Consider the following 22,144-nt stretch of genomic DNA (forward strand, 5'->3'; position numbering starts at 1 on the left):
AAACCCTATAGAAACTCTGAATACATGCCTAGATTGTTCGTCTGTAAATGGACAGACGGATTGTCCAACTATATAACAAGAGAGAATCGAGACATGTAATGGTCCAAGATAGTAAAGAAAATGATACACTAGTAGTATAGTGAACAACCGAATACATGAATAACTTCCAAACTCAAAAACATGCAAAAGGGATTGGAGGGCGCACACACACACAGAGGACTGGTGACAAGATTTTTTTAGGTTCAGCATATTAAAATTTAAATAATGGACTTCAGAGAATAGCAGAGTAAAAAAAAATGTATAACACTAATATCAGCCGACAGTTTTTAACACTTACAAAAAATCTCAGTTACAACTACAGTGTTGGACTCAGAAGAGCATTTTCAGAAGTAGACTAATTGGTATGCGCCTAATGAGCAATAGATACATGTGATTCCTTGCTAAGTCTATATCAAAAAAGGTGCTCCGGGACAATCGTCTTCTCTGTATAATAATCAAGGCAATTCAAAATTTGAGGACTATAGAATTTGGGATACTTTCGCGTACATTCAAGGAAAAAAAATTGAGCATTTACAGCACACAATCCTTTCACATGAAGCTCATTCTACCAAGTATTCCTATCATGAAGCTGATAAATAAAGTTACTCGTTATGAGTAGCCCCTTATTGCCATGGATTCTTCTTTCGTGTTGCACTTCGTTTTGAAGTAGGTTTCTGCCAATTTTCACAAGAAAAATACGGGTGTAAGACATTTAAATTGTATGTATTCGGAAACAGAGGAGTCCAAAACATACCGATTTAGACTTCTTAGTCTTTCCACGCATTCTGTTCTTAGGAGGTTTTAATTTGTATATTCGAACCATCCAGTGGTGAGTAGTAAACACCTGCATAAAATACATATACCAGGAGGTGAATAATATGTAGTAGTTCACTAGGTTGCATGAATGCATGTCCATTCACAAAATTGCAGGTGAATGACAAATACTTCAACCAATGTTTGCGGGAATGCAAGGCCACCCACAAACTATTTTTTCTTTGGACACACTATCTTTTAGAAATTCCTAACATGTAAACAGGTTATACAGACAACATCCTTATGCCTTCCAATATATCCAATAATATTTAGAATCTATATCACACTAAATGCCTATCTAGTTATAATCATGGAATGCCAAAAACTGCTGATTCTTCAAATTTTATCTGAGATTCTGATATATTCAGTAAAAGAGACATTGAAATCGTCTAATACTAATTTAAATATCCTATTCACATCAATGTTTCATAGATTAAAACAAAAAAAAAGAAATGTGCCTGTGCGTGTCTCTCTGTGTTTTCAACTGCATCTTGATCGAAGATAAACACTAGCGATATAGGAAATCGAGAATCTGTGGACAATTGTCTGAGTGCTAATTTATGCCCTCGACTTCAGTCTTCATTAATTCCATGATAAAATTTCCAATCACCACCCCCAACCCCCACAAACCTCACCGGTATCTTTGCTTTCTTTGTGGCATACTTTCTTTCCACCCACCACCCAGAAGAAACAGAATTAGGAGAACCAACACACATTCCTCTTGTTCTCCATGCAAAGTAGGGCATGTACAGTTCTGATAAACATTCATATTTCCAATCTACGGAACAATCTCATTTTTCTTTTCTCATTGTTCGGTCTATAATTTCCAGAAATGACTGGTCAAGGATCTCTGGATCTATTTTGCAAGAGTTCACCTACTCATTGACAAAAGCCACAAGCATAAATCAATTCAGCTCTCGAGCAATCGATTTATGCAGCAAGTTAGCAGCATTCACGTGCTAACAGAAAAGCAAAGCAAGTACTGAGATAGTAGGCTTGAGCTGAAATCGTACATCACAGACAGCAGAAAATTATGAATATTCTTTACTGGGTATTCCTATGTCCAACTCTTCTACTGTTTTCCACAGAGCAAAATGAAGGCCTTCCGTCACTCCACTATTAATTGGGAATTAAATTTTTTTAGTAAATAGTCCATCCCTTTTCACCCTTTCAACTCTCTTTGTTCCTTCAATTCAAGATTTTGGCTTTCAAGAATAGCTCACAGCTCACACCCTTGGAAGGTTAAGCCTTTCTATCAAATTAACAAGAGCAGCGAGGTGGAGAGCAGAATGAATAGTTGAAGTGGAGAAATCAGCGCCTTTCCAAGGCTGCGATCTAGAATGGTATAGCATTTACAATATACAAAAAGATTTGAATAGCTCATCAATGGATTACTTCAGCAAGAAAATTCAACCTCTTGGTATCAAATTTGTTAGATCTGTGAAGTGGGTGCAGCTGTAGAAAATGCCAGAGAAATTAGCATTCTTCGTCAACGGTACGCTATCTAGAATAGTCATATGTATGACCTCATATTTATGAAATTTATATTCATTTTTAGGCAAGTTCATGAACAAATTTCCTTTAACAGCGCCACTTTTATCCTTGCCTCAAAGCATATTAACAAGGCCATAGCGTCCAATGAAGCAAATGAGTCGTGAGTTGGTGCACAAAAATGCTTCAACAAACTTTTGTTGCTTCATCATCAATTCCCACCAACCAACTTAGAAATCAAAATGATAATTGGTTGACGACTAATTAAGTCTTCTGGGAGCTACAAAGATTCAACGCGATATAGCTTTAAACACACACAGCAAACATGCTTCACTTAATACACATGCAATTTTCAGCAAAAATATGCCGTCATGCGTACCTCCTCAAAGTGGGTGAGCTTAAAATGTTTCTTTCCAATTTCAGTCCGCCTTACTCTATCGAAACCTTTGCCATCTGTCTCCACAAACCTACAGCAAAGTTAGAGACAATGTGAATAATTGAAGTTCATCCCTAAAGGCCACCTAAAATAAACTTGCATGTTCTCAATAATTTAGCACCTGTAATAAGATAGTTTGTACATAAGGCAGTTCAGCATGGTTGGAGTAGCCATATTGTCAATCCGGTACTGGCCATCTCTCTTTCAAAAGAGAAGGAAATGATTAGTGGAATTGAAACGACGATTCTAAGATAAAACTCAAACATCAATATGTAGCTCTTAGCCTCTTAGTGCCTAAGAGCATGAACTTAATAGACAGACATCGGACATGCAATAACACGATAAGAAACAATTGTGTAGCTTTTAGTGCCTAAAAGCATGAACTTGATAAGCAGTTTATAAATGGCTTGAATACTGGTTAACTCTTGAAGATAGGCAACTGCATCCCCTATGATAACCATATCAGAGTTATCTACATGTACTAGGCATAATCTCAAATGTATACGATTATATTATCACGACTCCAATAAGAGCCTGCAAATGTTCCAGAAGGAAGATCCTTAATCAGCCTAGGACTTGCCTAATAAAATATATTATTAAAGAAGCAACAAATATGCTCAATGTCTGCTCATCAAATTAAAATATTAATGGCAACTATGTCAAGTTCAGAAACAAAGAACAGTCGATTATTTGACCACAAAAAGAAGGTAGCTAAAGGACAGTAACACACCAGATAATCAGGTTCCTTGATATGAGGGAAGACACCTCCACCAATTCTAACCATCCAGAGGAACTTGTTGATATCATCACTTGGGTACCCAACAAGACCTGAAGTTGATGGTAGGCATTAGACTTCAAGGCTATTGCTAAACAGTAAGTCTTGATTGAGTTTGAGCAACACTATAGTACCAACCTCCAAAGACAACAAGAACATATTTTACATCCAAAGAGTTGAAGATTTCCCAGGCTGCCTTTTCAGGAGATGACATGGCTGTACCAACTGTTGCAATGTGTGTATTGTTCCAGGTGTTATTATCAACAATAACAGTGCGATTGGCCATGGCAGTCGTCTGATAGCCATAATCCCACCATGATGCCACCTGAAAAGAGTTAGCAGAATAACATAAACATCAGTGTTTGAGCGGGGCATACACAGACAGACATATGTATGTATGTAACAAGAAAATAACTACAAACAGTGAATAATTACATGGGTAAAAGAATTGAAAAGGAAGAAACTAAGTAAATTATACAAAGTAAGAAAACATTTCAATCACATTTAAAACTTTATTTAATTTTCATCAAATGCATAAATTTAAGTTTAAATTTTAGATCTAGTGACTAACCTGCTCATACAATATTTCTAATTTCACATGCCTAATCACTAACATATTCATCCCCTTCTCTAAATCAGGATTTCAAGAACTTATAAATAATCTAATATAAAATAATATAAAATAAGCAGTTGGTTGGCTGGTGTTTGCTAAGATGCATGCCTCAACGCCTTCACTAAAGCACCGCATAAGTCAGCGAAGCCCCAGTTTGCACACCGCTTATCCTTATGGCTTAAGCAAGCTTCATGTACACTTTTGAAAGCAATGGTTTACATTAGTTAAATATGAATCCAACTCCAAAACAAATTGTTTCAAGATCAGTTGTGTGGGTCTAATTACTCATTGAATGGTAATTGGGTTTGAATAGCAATCTTTAGATCATGATCATGCATTCTCTAGTATTCCACCGACTTAGAAAACAAAACCCCAATAGAATCTTGGCTAGTATTCCACCAATAAGCTATTCCAGTTAACAACAACATACCCAGTGAAATCCTACAATGTGGGCCTGTGGGGTCTGGGGAGGGTAAAGAGTATGCAGACCTTACCCCTACCTTGGAAGGTAGAGAGGCTGTTTCTGAAAGACCCTCGGCTCAAGGAAAGCATGGCAAAAAAGGTCAGATAGGGACAAGCAATTCAAAGCAGTATGAAATGAAACTAACGAAAGCGAAAAAGCCATAATAAAAGCAGTCTCAAAAAAAGGAGCAGTAGCTACTAAGAATTATTTAAAAAAGATATTTTCGGCAGGGATAAGTAACCAAGCCACGTTAAAATTTCATACTATCAAATAGAAAAAAAATAATAGCTGAATTGGGTCGATCTGAAAATATATTTCAAGCAAAGTATAAACCAAATTCTTGGCCACCATTACAATGTCCTACTGCACCACCATAAATCAAATAACAGCACCGCCACTACATCCATTAGTAAACCAGAATTGGTGCATAAAGAAACCAAATTGCAACTTCTAGAACCATCTCATCAACAGAGGGAAATCATAAAATCAAGAGAAAGAAGAGGATTAGAACTCACTTTATCATCTACATCGGTGTTGTGGCTCAACCATGCATAAGCCTCTCTGAAGTCGTCAAAAACATGAAGTCCATCATGCGAATGTGATGTTAGTACAATGGAAGGAGCTGAGTATGCTTCCGCAGCTGCCCAGACACAATGAACCTATAAGGAAATTTCTTTACAGAATAAGTCAACAAAGAAATAAAATTACCTTTTCTCTCAAAAAATCAACAAAGAAACAAAGGAGAAAAAAAGTCTTTAAAAAGGTTGCAAGGAAATATGAGAACTTGAAGAAATGCAAATGCCATAAGGTATTTCATTCGTTCATATGGGATTTAGGTAACACTTTTCAGTATGCTGTGACACCGAGATAGTTGTGTACAACTAAGAATAACACAGCACATGAATGGGACAATCTATTTATTCAAACATATCAAATTGAGATATTCATCAAAGACAGCTATCAAATTTAACCTACAAACTGACAGACCGTGTAGCTATATGAGATTGTATTTAGAGATTGTATTTCCTCTTGCCTTAAAACCAGGTTTGCACCTCAGGAAGTAAGAAACAGAACTAGAGCTTTCTGTTTCTGTCATTTACTGAGCCATAAGTTTAAGATGCTGCACCACTGGGAAATGAGGACTGTAGCACATACCAACAATGAGTCCCTGGAACTTCTCATTTACATTCTTAGTTTACCTATGACCTATAACCATCAGAGAAAATGTTTACCTAAAACATAAAAAATCATCCTTCATTTGCAGCTATGTTTACCTCTATATTGCTATCAATAAAACAAAAAGGCTCACGCAGGGATCAACCTAGGACATATGTTCCTAATCATTCCCAGGGAACAGCTCCAGCACTTGTCCACTCTTTCCCTTATATTCCCAGAAACAGCAACTAGGAATAGTGATGGTTGATAGATGAATGAAAGGGAGATAGCATCCAGATTGCAAGCGATGAGGGGAAAATTCTTCTTTTCTTGAGGAAAAAAGGAAAAGTGTGTGCTTTTCTCAGTGGGATAGAATCCCCCAAACACTAGGAATGTGATAGCCCTGAGCCAAGGCACGGACCATCATCTAAAAATTGAATTTGAAGCTTGGCTAGTCTTAAGTGCTAGCTTTCTCCAAGCAACTTTGTCAGGGAATGAAAAGAAAAAGGTAGCAATTAAGAATTGTAGTGATGAAAAAATTTAACAAATGGTCGCTTATTTAATAATTAATCCACTGGAAAAAGCACCACCTCAACTAAGCCAAATTATTTAGACTTGTTTCCTCTAAAAAAATATATCATTATCAGACAAGGAAAAGAAAAAGAACTGTATCTAAAAACATAAAAATGGAATTTATAAATAGGACTGATATAGCTGCAAGTAGTGCATTCTGGACAGAGCAAAGGTACATACCACATAAAAGGCACCCAGCAGTATAAGTAAAAGAATAGCAACAACAGACGTCTCCATGGGTAACATCAAAAGCCTCCTCTCATTTTTTTTAGTAGCAATAGGAGCTTTTGCAACATTCTCCTTTTCTTTCTTCTTTTTTCTTGAAGCTTTTTCCTTTGGTGGTTCTTCATTTCTATCAGGCTTCACCACATCATTCTGTGTAACACCATTACCAGTATCCCTTGCCTTGATGGTGAATAAAATGACAAGAACTAGTTCAGAATTATGAAAATAGCTAACAATTGGCATCACCTTCGAGAGAACAACAAAGACACTTACATCGACCTCTTTTCCAATTGATGCGAATTTGATTGATCGAGTAAAAACACCAAAAGCTGATGATAGGGCAATCCCAGACATTATACATGCCGCTGGGGCCAGTACAAGCATTAGGCGGACCTGTGGTTTCAGCAAATGGAATCACGTTTAGCAATAAGGGAGCCTAAGGAAAACAGAAGAAAAAGGTAGAAAATCTTGAAATCCTTACCATAACACCAGAAAAGTATACGGAAGTCACTAAATAAAGAATCACAAAGGAGCTAGCATCAGTCAGGGGCAAAAAGCATGCCTACACATGGCAAAAGTAAAGATCAATTTGAAGACCAGCGAATGATAAATTAACATGAGAAAGTCGAGATAAATGGAGCTGAAAATTGACACTTACAATAATGCCTGCCGGGACCAAGAATGCTAATACATTTATGTCCATAAAGTAAGAAGGCCAAGTAGGTGGCTGATGTTCGCTAACACTGGCAATAATTGGTATATACTTGCTCGCATAAGTTCTGTCTCAATTCAAAGAAAAGTAAAAGCAGAAAGTTGTTTCAGTACGCTGCATGAGATAAGAATTGTGGAATCCTAGAAGCAACTCCACCAGAATTTAACAAGGGACAAACTCAAAAAGCACAAAGTAGAAATGCCAAGATTTTGTAAGGTGAACGGCAGCAGGGGCTTTAGCTACAAGCAAATGAGGTAAGCTTGCAATTTAACGAAAATCAAAAAATACAAAGCACTTGTGAACTGAGTGCTTATAACATAAGTACTACTTTCTACATCAAACAGTCCAAAAACACATCATTAGAACGCAATTTCAACAAGCCAATAGAAACATAAGTTCAATTTTAAAACTGATTTTCACTTGTGATTCTTCAGCTATCAAAAAGAAGTAACAAGCATAATTCAATTTAAAAGAAGCAACATGCATAATTTGCTTCTTGTAATTATTTCACGGCACCTTCTTGCTGCTGATATCAATACTATACCTTTAACTATCAAAAAAGAAAATAAATGCATAAATCAATTTCAAATAATTGCTTAAGTAACTGCCATAGTTAAACAAGAATCACTACTTTTATTTTCAAAGCAATCAAAATAAGAATGGAAGAACAGAAAATGAATCAGAGGTTCAGAAATAAAGAAAATAGAATCATACTAAGAGATAGTAGAAGAGAGACAGAAGATAAGAAGCCCAAAAAGGGTAGCAAAAGAGGATTGTGTACAATCAAAGGAAGAAAGAATCGTCATAGAGAAGAAAAAGAAGAAAAAAGGAAATCAATATAAGTTGAGTCACAGCTGTAGACGAAGAGTCATTGCATGGCAAAGTAGAGAGAAGACTATGATTACAAAGACAACAAGGAGAAAACCGCAGCACACTTGAAAGAGTCCTAACAAAAAGATAACAAAAGCTACTTCTCCCTATTTTTCTTTGTCCACCCCTTTAAAGTCAAATTCAAAAAATAGACCCTTTTTCGCTTAATCACATTGCACGCCCCACTATCTCAAGCGTGCACTTCTTGAAATCGCATTGCTACACGAATGAGAAGCGATAAACCCTCACTTCATGTTTAAAGCGCTGGAACGACCGCTCTTAACAATACTGGGGCCTAAATGTTGCATGAAAATCAATCAAATCTCTTGAAATCCAAGATTCAACATCTTAATCGTCACCGCAAAATCTTCATAACACTGAGAGAGAGAGAGGGAGGGGGAGAGGGAGAGAGGGAGGGGGAGAGAGAGAGAGAGAGGGAGGGAGGGAGAGATTCTACTCTTTGGGCTTGTAATAGAGGCATCTGAGACAACAAAAATGCAGGAGAAGCATGGATACTTTTGTAAAGATCACTATTTGTTTCTTAAAGGCTCAAACACAATCATCTCATAATCAGGTTATACAAGTTCCTTAAGAGCTTAGTACCAAGACATAAATATTCTCTACACTGTTATATGTAAGAGTAACTGCAGCATATGTAACAATCATATCAAGCCCTCCGGACACCCAAATGGAATAATTCATATTTGGTCATCTGCTTCAAGATACTGGATTCTGTGCATCAGAGACCATAAGTCACAGCTTTATCTTGAAATGTCAGTCGATTTTCTTTAGGGAAAATCAAAGTAAGATATCACTGTGTCCTCTTTTTACGGTAGAAAACTAAGGATAATGTAAAGTAATCATAAAAGATGACAACACGATTCATAAAGCAAGGAGCATACGGATCAAGCAGGCTAAGGCTTCGTCCACTCCATCCCTTTGTTGGGCTAGAGGCAACAAGTGCAATTAGCACAGCTACCAAAGCGCAGCAAACAATCCTGAATAACGAAAGAAGAAGCAATCATCACTGGAGCAAATAACAGAATTCAAAAACAGAAATTAATTAATAAACAGGGGTTGATCCAATTAATTTCATTTATCCATGTCCACTGAGCATTTTTTTTTATTAATTCTAGGCATCAGTATAACAAGCTATTCATATAAATTAGAGGAGCTTACAAGCCTGCAGATACAACAAGAGTCACAGCTACTTTGAACATTTTTGGTGTGAGCATCCCTTTGATGTAATAGACAAGCCCCACAACATTGAGAATTAGGAACACCTGTACATAGCCAGCAGAAATTTCAGTGCACATAGGGATAGCAAAGTCATTCCATGAAAACATGACCCGCCCATTACTGACACGCCCATTTTGAGTTGCCCAATTCAGTCCATCTAAAAGTTGGGCTGATTTGGGCCAAGTATATAGCCTAAATTGATCCATGAGAAATTTTGTTGATATATATGGTCATAATAAAGAAAAAAAGTTATACTCCCTCCGTCCCAATTTAAGTGTCTTAGTTTGACTGGGCATGGAGTTTAAGAAACAAGGTGAGACTTTTGCATCTTGTGGTTTTAAATTAAAGATGTGTGTAGTCCTTGAAATCTTGTAGTCTTAAACTTGCCATGTAGAATGTTGGAATTGGAAAACTATTTTTTTTTTTGAAACTGGTAACTGGAATTGGAAAACTTACTAAATATAGAAAGAGGCACTCTTTTTGGGACAGACCAAAAGGGAAAGTAAGACACTTAAATTGGGACGAAGGGAGTATTAGTTTTGTTTAGTAATTGAACGAACTATAACAAATAGAGAAATTAAAACCTGGTAAGAGTTGAGTAGGTTGGGTTATGACTCATTGTTTAGACCGTATCAACCAAAGGTATTGGGACGAAGGGAGTATTAGTTTTGTTTAGTAATTAACGAACTATAACAAATAGAGAAATTAAAACCTGGTAAGAGTTGAGTGGGTTGGGTTATGACTCATTGTTTAGACCGTATCAACCCAAATAACCTTTGGGTGGGTTAATGACCCATCCATTTATTACGTCATCCCGTTTTAACCCACCCAAATTCAGCCCAACCGGCCCATTTGACACCGCTAAGTGCATATATCAATTTAATTAGGACCCAAAGATGTTTCATAATATTTCTAATCACAGAATATTAATTTGTATTCTAGATATCATCACAAATATAATCATTCATTTTCATTAACAAATGTTTTCTTTCATCCAATTAACTATCCCACCCCATAAAGGCCACTACGCTACTTTTCTAGTACTCGAGCAATCTTCCTTCATAATGATAATGAACTACCTAATTCCTTTTTCTAACAAAGATGAAACCTAGGCCTAATCATTTGACAGCTTTATAGAAGCTGATACTCAAAGCATAGTAGAATAAAATGTAGACCGGTATAGTGTTTAACACCCTGTTTAATCTAATGCTCCTGCAACACATTAAAAGGGCCTTGTTTGATTTAGAGAGAGGTTGAAGATTAATCGTAGCAAGCTAAAGTAGAAATAGTGTATACTTTTAATGAATTCAAACTTTTAATCTCATCAAATGATACGGCACACCTGAAATGAAATTTTTTTTAAAAAAAAAAGGATTTTGATTTTCTTACTGTAGTTGGGAAGATTTCTGAATTGTCTCTCTCCTCTCTCCTCTCTCCCCTTTCTTCCCAACGGTAAGTAACATAACTCCCACCCCCCTCCCTCCCGGGCAGTGAGCCACTCCGACCAGGTATCCCTCTCTCCCCTCTTTTGCCGACGAACACCGCCGGTAGGTCATTTTCCGGCCAGATCTCTCTCCTCTTTTCTTTGCTTTTCGCTTCTTCTCTTCTCTACTCTGCAACCGGAAACCCCTTTCCAGTAGGTTTCCGGTCAGGTCAGCACAGGTACTTAAGTTTTCCGGCAGGTCACGGCGGTGAACAGTAATCCCGGGCGGCGAACTTGGCGGTGAACAGGTTCTATTCACCTGGAGTTAGTACTTCCGGTGGCCCGTATCAATTATGTCTTTTAGCCTTGTTAAATTTTGCCTGCTTCGCATTCTTGAATCTTGACGTTACATTCTTGCCTTCATTCCTCTCACTTATAGTGCTATCATTCTTGTTGTAGTAGCCCGACTTGCCTATAGTTTCCTGCTAACTTGTGCTTTGTATTGATTCCTGTTTGTTTTAGATAAATCTTTGATTAGCTTAGATTTGCCTTAGTGGCTTTAGTGAGCGATGGTAGACTAGGGTCATGTTCTCGGTCGGGAACGGGGGCTAGGGTTAAAGGGGTAGGGGACTAGGGTTAGGGGGTAAGTGGGTTCAGGGAGCTAGTTTCCTGCTAACTTGTGCTTTGTATTGATTCTTGTTTGTTTTAGATAAATCTTTGATTAGCTTAGATTTGCCTTAGTGGCTTTAGTGAGCGATGGTAGACTAGGGTCATGTTCTCGGTCGGGAACGGGGGCTAGGGTTAGAGGGGTAGGGGACTAGGGTTAGGGGGTAAGTGGGTTCAGGGAGCGTCTAGGTTGAGAGTAGGGTCCTAGAACATTGGGACTTTGACGGGGAAGTCCATAAAGCTAGTTAAGATTCTTAAGAAGAGGAGGATTAATATAGCTTCCATCCAAGAGACCAAATGGGTAGGACCAAAAGCTAAGAATGTGGACGGGTATAAGTTATGGGTCTCGGGTAAGTCGACGTATAGGAATGGGGTAGGCATTTTAGTAGATAGTGAGCTAAGGGACCAGGTGGTAGAGGTTAGGATAAGGGTCAATGACCGGATGATGACGATTAAGTTGGTCGTTGGAGGGTTTACTTTGAACATTATTAGTGCTTACGTGCCGAGGCTTTTTGGGAGGATTTGACGAAGTGGTGGGGACGAGGATAAGAGGAGATTTTGGGAGGATTTGGACGAAGTGGTGGGTTTTGGTATACCACCCACGGAGGAGGAGTTGGATTTGCAGCTTTTGGAGGAGATTTCAAAAGGGACACACGGTCAACTTTTTCCCGGGAGCAAAAAGGACTACGACGATGAGCATGGATAAAGGTCTTTGTGGCTTCGAGAGAAGTAAGAACTTACGACCCGGATAAGTCGTGGTGATGGATTTGGAGATTAAGAGGAAGAAGAAAAAGAGGGTCGTGGATGACTGGCCGAGGATCAGGTAGAGGAGTCTGACTTCGTCTAGAACCCAAGAGAGAGGGGAGAAGTTGATGGATATGGGGGCTTAGGAGAGTAGGGGCACGCGAGCAGTATGTGGGATAAGACGGCCAGGTACAGTTGGGAAGCAAAGATCTTCGGGGTCTCGAATCGTCGTGGTGGACGTAGGAGACTAGTGGTGGAATGGAGAAGTCCAAGGGAACGTGGAAAAAAGTTGGTGCAAGGACGATGAGGAGAAGCAGACGAATAGGGAAAGGTATAAGATTGTGAAAGGAAGCAAGGTCATTCCGAGTAAGAACCTATACAAAACCCTAGAGGATAAAGCCGTGGTGATGGATTTGGAGATTAAGAGAGGAAGGCACGAGAAAAGTAAAGGCGTCGATGAGGATGGCAAAGTATTGGTGGAGAAAGCTCCGGGAGTCGGGAATGAAGAGGTGACGACATTGTGTTGGAGAGAACCCAAGAGAGAGTCGAGAAGTTGTAGGAGTATAAAGGTGGGGCTTAAGGATGTTGTTCGTAGGGTCACGAAGAGCAACGGGCTTTGATGAGATTCCTGGGGAGTTTTGGAAGAGTGCAGGCATGATAGGTTTGGCGTGGCTGACAAGGTTGTTTAATGTCATTTTTCAGAGACGAAGATGCCCGAGGAATAGAGATGTCTACGGGGTCTCGAATCGAAGTCAACATTCAAAGTGGACAACGAGAGACTAGTGGTGGAATGGAGAAGTGGTAGAGATGAGGGTGAGGGAGAGTCGTGTCCATTTCAAATAATTAGTTCGGAGTGAGACGTACGCGAGGGGATTGGTGGTGGAATGGAGAAGTCGAGGGAAGGTAGAAGCAAAGACGCGTATATGAGAGGACGATGAAGAAAGCGGACGAATAGGGAAAAGTATAAGATGGCGAAAAGGAAAAGCTAAAACGGCGGCCTTTGAACGCCTTTATGCGGAGAACTAGAGGACGAGAGGTGGGGATAAGAAGCTATTTAAGCTCGCAAGGCGAGAGAGAGAACGACTTGGATCAATATGCATCAAGGACGAGGATGGCCAAGTGTTGGTACGGGAAGACCGCGGGACAGATGGTAGTCATACTTTCATGAACTCTTGAACGAAGGAGCGGACGGGGACATTGTGTTGGAGGAAGAGCACGAGATCGCGACGAGTATAAAGGTTGAGGGAGGTTAAAGTGCGTAGGATCGGCCAGGGATGAGGATGGCAAAGTAGGCTTGGTGGTCGACTAGATTGTTTAATGTCATTTTCAAGTCGGCGAAGATGCGGAAGAATGGAGACGGAGATTCTGTACAAACGAGGAGACATTCTTAGAGGTATAAACTAAGTCACTATGAAAGTGTGTGAAAGGGGTGGTGGAAATGAGGGTGAGGACATGTGTGTTGGGAGATTTGGTTACTGCGAGAGGCGTCGACTACGCCATTCATATTGGAGATTGGTGGAGCGGTATAAGGAGCGGAAGAGGGTTAAGGATGTTGTTCGTAGGATGCACGGGGAAGACATGGTGTACATTAGAGCGATAAAGGACAGATGATGGAGCTAAGACCGGGGTAAGGACGTTTTGGAAGACTCGAGTTCGATGGGGCATGATAGGCCTTTGATGGAGTTGACGCGACAAATACAAGGTGATGTGCCTTGGTTGTTTAATGTCATTTTTGACGAGACTCGATTTACGAAGTTAACGATGCAGGAATAGAGAACGTTAGGAGTCTAAAGGTAAATTGAGTAGGACGAGACGGTTCCTGAGGCTTGGTACCCGAAGCCATTCAAAGAAAGGAAGTTTCAACATTCGGAAGATGGGGATATCGACAATGTCTCACATCGTATTGGTGCGAGGTGGATGAAATGGAGACTCGCTCCCCGTGTGATGAAAGTGCCTGGGCAAAAGTGGTGGTTGACTTTATTGTACGGAGCGGAGATGAAATGGGTGAGGAGAGGTGCGTGTCCATGTTCAAATAATAGGAATAGTCCGAGACAAGGTAGGAGTGGCATGTCGGTGGAGGACAAGATGCACAAGGTCGAGATGGTTTACAAAACCATTCATCTTGTGCGGAGGTGTGAGAGGTTGGCTATGGATGGTTTCGTGCGAGGTAAGAAGAAGTATAGGGAGAGGTGATTAGAGGATATGACACGGTTTACACATGGTTTCCATCGAGGTTGTGGAGGACTCGGATTAGGATAGAAGGCTAGGTGGCTTACCCTTTCACCTTAGTAGTTGCGGTTTGCTCATTTGTTTATTAAGAGCTTATAGTTGTTATGGAGGTACTTTGATTATTTTATTTATATATAGTAGTTAATGGCTAAGTGGCTTTTGGTATTTGTGTTATCATATTGTTTTTGATATCGTACTATCGACCTTTTGTCTTGTTTTATTATCTTCCTCCTCTTATATATGGGCGATCAAGGACATGTAGGTGGGGGAGCCAAGACTCTACCCTCCCCGGACCGCGTGGTGGGATTATCTCGGAGCTTGTTGTTGTTGTTGTTGTAGTTCGGAAGAGGGAGACTCCACTAAAAAAGCACTTCCATTTGTGAGGAGACGGGTGAGAGATGTAGGGAGGTTCAAAGTGCCAACACATGGTTTTCGACCTAGAAAAGGCTTAGAGAGATACTAAGAGAGAGGCTAGGAGCGTGTACGTACGTTAGGGCGATCGAGGGCGTACGAAGACCGGGGTAAGGCGATCAGGAGGAGACTGTATGAGATGGGGGAGGCAAGAGGTTTTACCTTAGAGGCTAGAGGTGTACATGTGGCGTACATTAGGGCGATCAAGGACATGTATGAAGGAGGCAAGACCAGGGTAAGGACAGTAGGAGGAGACTCGGAGCACTTCCCAGTAGAGATGGGGTTGCACCAAGGATCAGCTCTTAGCCCATTTTTATTTGCCTTGGTGATGGATGGTTTGACGAGGCAAATTCAAGGTGAGGTGCCATGGTGTATATTATTCACGGATGACATAGTCTTGATTGATGAGACTCGAAACGGAATGAACGCTAAGGTGGAGGGTTGGAGACAAACTCTGGAGTCTAAAGGGTTCAAGCTGAGTAGGACCAAGACAGAGTACTTGAAGTGTAAGTTCAGTGACGTGACACATGAGGCTGGCGTGGAAGTGAGGCTTGGTACCCAGGCCATCCAAAAGAAAGGAAGTTTCAACTATATTGGGTCTATTATACAAGGAAATGGGGATATTGACAATGATGTCACACATCATATTGGTGCAGGGCGGATGAAATGGAGGCTCGCTTCAGGAGTGTTGTGTGATAAGAAAGTGTCACCAAAACTTAAAGGCAAGTTCTACAAAGTGGTAGTGAGACCAAACTTTGTTGTATGGGGCAGAGTGTTGGGCAGTCAAGAACTCTCACGTCCAAAAGATGAAAGTTGCAAAAATGAGAATGGTGTGTTCGATGTGGAGGCACACCAGGCGAGATAGGATTAGGAATGAGATATCCAAGATAAGGTGGGAGTGGCATCGGTGGGCAAGATGCGGGAAGCGAGGCTGAGATGGCTTGGGCATGTGAAGAGGAGAGACACAGATGCCCAACACGGTGGTGTGAGAGGTTGGCTATAGACGGTTTCAGAAAAGGTAGAGGTAGGCCGAAGAAGTATTGGAGAGAGGTGCTTAGACAGCACATGGTGCAGTTCCAGCTTACCAAGGACATGACCTTAGATAGGAGGTTATGGAGGACTCAGATTAGGGTAGAAGGCTAGTAGGTAGTAGTCCCGCGTATCCCTTTGTACTAGTAGTCCAGTTTTGATCTATAGTTTATTGTCCTTTGATTCTTGCTACTATATTTTGTTCCTTGTACTTCGATTATCTTATTCATCTGTGGTAGCTATTGCTTCTTTTTTTTTCAAACTGCTCTATTATGGCTTTTTTGCTTTCGTTAGTTTCATTTTCATATTGTTTTGAACTGCTTGTGCTTATCTGACATTTTCTCGTCATGTTTTCTCTTGAGCCAAGGGTCTTTCCGAAACAGCCTCCCTATCTTCCGAGGTAAGGGTAAGGTCTGAGCACACTTCACCCTCCCCAGACCTCACATTGTGGGACTTCACTAGGTATGTTGTTGTTGTTGTTTACATTAAGTAGATAGACTTTTTATGTACTAAGAAAGAAAGTGGGGATGGAGACGAAGGCAGTGGTAATGAAATAGTAGCACATCCAATCATAATATACAACCCAACCATGCCATCTCAATGCAACAAGCTGTTTTTAATAAGCAATGTAAGCTGCTTTTTTATAAGTAATGCAAGCTATTTTAAACTTGAGGATTCTAGTATCCTTACAATTCAGTCATGCAATAAGGACAGCCAAGGCAATTTCAAGGAAATGTGGTATTCTGAGAATAGCTTAAATTAGGCAGGTAATATGCAGGAACACATCATTAATCATATATTTCGGCCACGACCGAACTACTACAAAGAGTAGAAATGAACCTTACCAGAAATGAAGCAAAATGTTCTGATGTCATTACTGCATTAAAACCTACAACAGGGACCAAAGCAGCCAATAGTGTTCCCAAGATAACCTGCACCCGTATCCCAGATAGTTAGAAGAATAAAACAAACTCAACTTTGTACAAAAATTGTAATGGGAATATACTCAGACAAAAAGATTTTAAGCCCTCAATGAAGGAAATTTACTCATTCGTTGAACATTTTAGCAATCTTTTTGCAGATTTTACAGACAAATTACTTTGGAATTAACAGGAGTGGGCATAATTCGGTTAAAATCAAAAAAACTGGTTTAGTCGGTTCGGTTATTGGGTCGGTATCGGTTTAAGATTTCAAGAATTTTGGTTCTTGGTTTAGTTTTGGTTTTGCTAAAATCAATTTCAGTCAAATCGAACAACCGAAATGCTTCAAAGTATTACTATTCCCCACTAATGTCCGAGATAATCTCTTTGAACCCCTATCTAGACAGCAGACGAGTATTAATATTCAGTCAATCTCTTTGAACCCCTATCTAGACAGCAGACGAGTATTAATATTCAGTCACTAACTATTGTTTGAAACTAAGATCATCACTCCTTTTGTAAAAAACAGCAGGGTTGATCATTAAACAACGATCAAAATCCATGTTCAAATAAACTGCAGGAATCTCATAAGGTACAACGGTATCACCTAGTTATTACATATATTTCCAACATGCTAAAAAATGATGGGCCTTTGGTTATCAAGCACTAACCCAGGTGACGATTACACATTTTTTCAAATAAAAATGTGACATTTTAATTGAATGAAGGCCTCTACATATTCTGTCGCCTTTTAATAACTTATCAAAACGTGAGAGGTTCACCAAAGTAGGTAGTTAGTAATTACACCAGGCTACCATATATCAATTTCTAGGGTGTACAGATTATTTTTTTATTTTGGCCAATTTTTTTCCTTTTGACCAACTCATTTTTGGGGAAAAAGAATAGCAAATCTTTTTCCAAAATAAAAGACTCAAAATGAAAAAACTGAACCGAACTGTTTATTGTTTGGCTTAGGTTTTCTCATTCGTAAACGGAAATAATCGAACCGAAAATGGAAAACCGAACCGACCGATGTCACCCCTAAATCCTAATTAACACCAGAAATCATTTATCAATAAGGTTCCCAGGTGCTAGTACTTACCAATGGAGCGTACGCGATATAAAGCCGTGGAGAATAACGCCCTGTTACGATGCAAAGTAGGGCGTGCATTGGAATAAGGTTGATAATAAAGGTATATCCTCCCCAGGAGCAAACCTGAAAGAGTATAGAAATACAGTAAATTCAACGGCAAAGATGTGGTGAAGAACAGAATGAGAGGTAGAAATAACAATCAACATGGAGGAAGTATTTGCCTACCATGTAAAAGTATGACAAGGCATTTAGAGTAGCATAAAAGAGGGAACCCGTGTTCAGTGTCTGCACCAAACATTCACCGTCATTCCACAACGTGAAAATAGAACACGAAAAATCTTAACAATAGAAGGATAGGCACCAGAAATATTGCATGTAACACCGCTAAGTTAAAAGCTAAACATCATGTAGACTGAACCTTTATATAGAGATAGAAAGTGAAGATCAATGCAAATATGGCCACAGCTTCATTGTCATAGCTGCCGGCCACTGATCGAGATATATATGATGGAACCTGCAGGCAGCATGAAAATTAAATTCACCATTCTCACAAAGTACACTAGCAATTTGTTTTTCTTTTTTGGAACAAAAGGTTACTCTAGATTGCCAAATATTATTATAGAAAAGAAAATGCTACTTTGTCTTAAATCAAAGAGGATAATAAGTTGAGTAAGAAATCATGAAGCAGCTGGGTGCTTGAGTAAACATATGCGCAGTTGCATGCACCCAAGAGTTTGTGTTCTTTCTAAGCCCAATGCATCTACAGAAATGATATATCCAAAGGCCATGTTTCGGAGTCATCAGAAGAAATGTGTACAAGAGAATTTACCAGGGCCAGTAGAGCTGCAGCAGTTAATCCAGCCCCAGCACCTTTAACTTCCTACAAAAGCAGAGTCGTATGGATTAGAGCTCTCGCTTCACAACAGAGACATGATTTTAGGTTGCTACACATTCAAGAGAACAAAAGAAACAAGGAGCATCTACATCAATTTGGTAAAAGTGAAAAAATATCTAATCAGCCCAGAGAACAAACCTTTGTCAGAAGGTATGTTGCCCAAGCAGCAAAGGCAGAGAATGTAGGTGCAGTAAATACACACACAGTTTCCACAGAAAGAGGAATATTCAAGGAATTCAGTATCCTGCCAACAAACATATATATAACACCATTATTCCTTTGGTGGCTGAACAGATCAGTTCATAAATTTAACCACATAAAAAAGATTCCCATAATTTGAAGACTGGCAACTACAAAAGAGTGTTCTAGAACAATAGTGATCTGTAATACACACCACCACAAGGTGCCAGCAGTCAATGTCAGTCCAGGGTAAACAGTTCCGCCAATCACTCGTCCAAGTGGATACCTATCAGACAAGGAAAACTTAATTACCAGTTATTTTCAATTAAGAACCTATAAGTAATTACCAGTTATTTTCAATTAAGAACCAATAAGTCATGAAAACATTGTCTGGAATAACTAATTCACTCCTACAATCATAATTACCAGGTCCGATCATCAAACCAATTCCAAAAGTCGTAAATTCCATTCTTTGTCAGAAACTGCAATTGAAATAGCATGGTTATATTTCACATAGTTTTGTGGTACTGACAAACATTTAATATGAATAATAGTAAAATAACAATAATGATATGATATGATATGATCATTATCATCATCCAAGGATATGCTCTGCAAGAATGGAAAAGTTCTTTTTTTTATAAGGGCAAGAATGGAACAGTTTTATGATCAAAGATGAAATTACCAGGGAGCAACAGCTTCATGATCAAAGATATATCCAAGATTAGCACCACAAATTGACAGTGTAAAATATGAAGAATCAAGAGCATAAGAATCTAAAAGTGATGACCTAAAACAATTATTTATAGAATTGTTTTGTCAAAACACTCGGAAAGAGCACTAAAGTTCATCCGACCTACTACAAGGTTGATTTAGTTTCAATGGACACCATACTTCCTAAAACATGTTCTCTTTTTTGGGGATAATCAAAATTATTACTATTAACTGCACTATAATTCTAGTTAAAAAGCTCATATTAACTTGCAAATTGTTTAATCCATTATTCCAACGAGGAAATAACCTTTCTCTTGCCAGTTCGTCTAAAGTACCCAATTTACTGGTTTCCATGAATAATAATGTAAATGATGGAAAGAATGTCCCATGTTTTCCCCCTAAACTAGACATCCTAACCAACACCTGCAGAAGATAAGTTCACCTAATAAGGTAGCTTTACAAGGTATCTAAATATACATAATGGACTTATCAACTTTGACAATTTTATGGTCTTCTTGTCGTATGATTGAGTAAAACATAGATTTATCTTCTATGAGCTACCATCATGTCTATAATGGAAGTAAATTAAGGACAGTACAACTTTCGTGCATATCTCATTATTGATAGTACACAAGGATGCCACAGAATACTTTTCTGTGGTAACAACATTCTGTTTATACCATATCAAAGGGCTCCATACAATATATATATATATATATTGTAAATTCACATGTTAAATGCATTGACCTGTTTAAATTGCACCTAATTATGCATTTGACTTTTACATATCATCAGATCTATTGTGTTTGAACGCTAAATTCCGGTCACGCATCCTTTGCGCTAAATCAGCTTAATTCAAATAGTTCTTAGGAGCATTCTCGAGAAAAGAGCCAAAATGTAGGATCTACTCCTCACTGTATCACTTCCTAATACATTTTATGCTACTGTACACAATCTAAAGAAAAGAACCCCAAAAAAAAAAAAAAATGTACGACATAAATAAAATTAATTCCCTTGCCAAATTCAGCTTAATTCAATTAGTTCCTCAGGAGCAGAGTCGAGAAAAGAGCCAAAATGTAGGATACAGTCCTCGGTCCTCATTGTATCACTTCCTAATACATTTTATGCTACTGTACATAATGTAAAGAAAATAAACAGAAAACACATAGTACGACATAAATAAAATTAATTCCTTTTCCAAATTCAGCTCAATTCAATTAGTTCCTCAGAAGCAGTGTCGAGAAAAGAACCAAAATGTAGGATCTACTTCTCGCTGTATCACTTCCTAATGCATTTTATGCTACTTTACATAATCTAGATAAAATAAACAAAACAAAACAAAATATAGTACGACATAAATAAAATTAATTCCTTGCTATTTACATGAAATTAAAACCTTTCCTCAGTTACAAGTTTGATTCCTTTTCGAGAACAACCAAACAAACATATATATGCTACTCTACGAAAAGAGCTCAAACACACACATATGCTCCTTATATATATGTAATATAATGTCCAATATATGTATATATATATGTGTGTGTGTGTGTGTGTGTGTTAATGTGCATATACACGTCCGTTAGATATTTACTACGGAGTAATAAAAACTTAGATCTGATGGAAAAAAGAAAAAAAAAACCTGAGTAACTCTGTAGTTGAAATAAGGATCGAACTCGTGAATAACACTCTCATACTTAATCACCTGTTGTAAAAAAAAAAAAAAAAAAAGCAATCAGACCTGATCAAATGTAAAATACATGTATATTAGTTTATGTGACAGTGCGAAGGAATGAAATCAAAAAATGCTGATCAACAACAAAAAAAATGCATGTGAATTATTTAGAGTGACAGTGTGAAGGCATGAAATCGTGAAAATCGTTAAGCAAATTATAAACAATCAGATCTAAATTTAACGGTAAAAATGTTAAAAATAACTGATAATTAGAATAAAAGAGTGAAGAATTTTACAGAGAAAAGACGGATCGAGAAAGCGAGAACACCGATAAGAATGAGAATGAATAATGAGAAGACATTGCCAAATGCTTGACGGAGACTTGACGGCGTTACTACGACGGTATCTGAAGAAGGAGAAGAGGCCGCCATTTAACGGCCAACTGAAAATGAAGGTTTGTTTGTGGAGTTAACAGAGTGAAGTAGTGATTTGAGGAAAGGGTTTTTTGATCTGAAGAAAGACTTTGTGGTTAGCTGACTGAGGAAGTTACGTAATTGACCCTGTGGTTGACTGTGAAATGTCGATTTTGCCCTTAGTATGTTTTGTTACAAAGTGCCACGTGGCAAGCTGTTATTTGTTAGTGATACTTGGCTCTTTGGTTTTTTGTCTTGCTATTTTGCTACGGGGTAAAAATGGAAAAGCATGGTATATTTCATAAAATGAAGGTTTGTGGAGATTGACAGAGTGAAGTAGTGATTTGAGGA

At 38.6% G+C, this 22,144-nt stretch overlaps 1 protein-coding gene across 1 annotated transcript; it reads right to left on the reverse strand.

Moving 5' to 3' along the window:
- Positions 1 to 289: 289 nt before the first annotated feature.
- On the reverse strand, positions 290 to 21,879 carry LOC132030980 (dolichyl-diphosphooligosaccharide--protein glycosyltransferase subunit STT3A). The gene is made up of 23 exons (XM_059420789.1): positions 21,677 to 21,879; positions 21,348 to 21,410; positions 19,421 to 19,476; positions 19,209 to 19,280; positions 18,953 to 19,058; positions 18,749 to 18,799; positions 18,338 to 18,433; positions 18,145 to 18,204; positions 17,929 to 18,042; positions 16,752 to 16,838; positions 9,345 to 9,448; positions 9,068 to 9,163; positions 7,242 to 7,362; positions 7,065 to 7,145; positions 6,857 to 6,976; positions 6,539 to 6,763; positions 5,146 to 5,289; positions 3,693 to 3,879; positions 3,510 to 3,607; positions 2,901 to 2,980; positions 2,723 to 2,810; positions 794 to 883; positions 290 to 713 (listed from the first exon to the last, which is right to left on the reverse strand). Exons 1-23 carry the CDS (start codon positions 21,809 to 21,811, stop codon positions 663 to 665), a joined length of 2,325 nt encoding a protein of 774 aa, XP_059276772.1. The 5' UTR covers positions 21,812 to 21,879; the 3' UTR covers positions 290 to 662.
- Positions 21,880 to 22,144: the final 265 nt, after the last annotated feature.

Source organism: Lycium ferocissimum, chromosome 9 (genome assembly GCF_029784015.1).
Source record: "Lycium ferocissimum isolate CSIRO_LF1 chromosome 9, AGI_CSIRO_Lferr_CH_V1, whole genome shotgun sequence".
NCBI lineage: Eukaryota > Viridiplantae > Streptophyta > Magnoliopsida > Solanales > Solanaceae > Lycium > Lycium ferocissimum.

What these genes read in the sequence shown, in the direction of transcription:
- LOC132030980 (XM_059420789.1), bottom strand. Translation starts at nt 21,811, where the DNA reads ATGGCGGCCTCTTCTCCTTCTTCAGATACCGTCGTAGTAACGCCGTCA. An exon ending in CTTGTTGTATCTGCAGGCTT is followed by an intron (nt 9,164 to 9,344) that starts GTAAGCTCCTCT and finishes TTCGTTATTCAG; the next exon opens with GATTGTTTGCTGCGCTTTGG. An exon ending in TGTTCTTGTTGTCTTTGGAG is followed by an intron (nt 3,608 to 3,692) that starts GTTGGTACTATA and finishes CATCAACTTCAG; the next exon opens with GTCTTGTTGGGTACCCAAGT.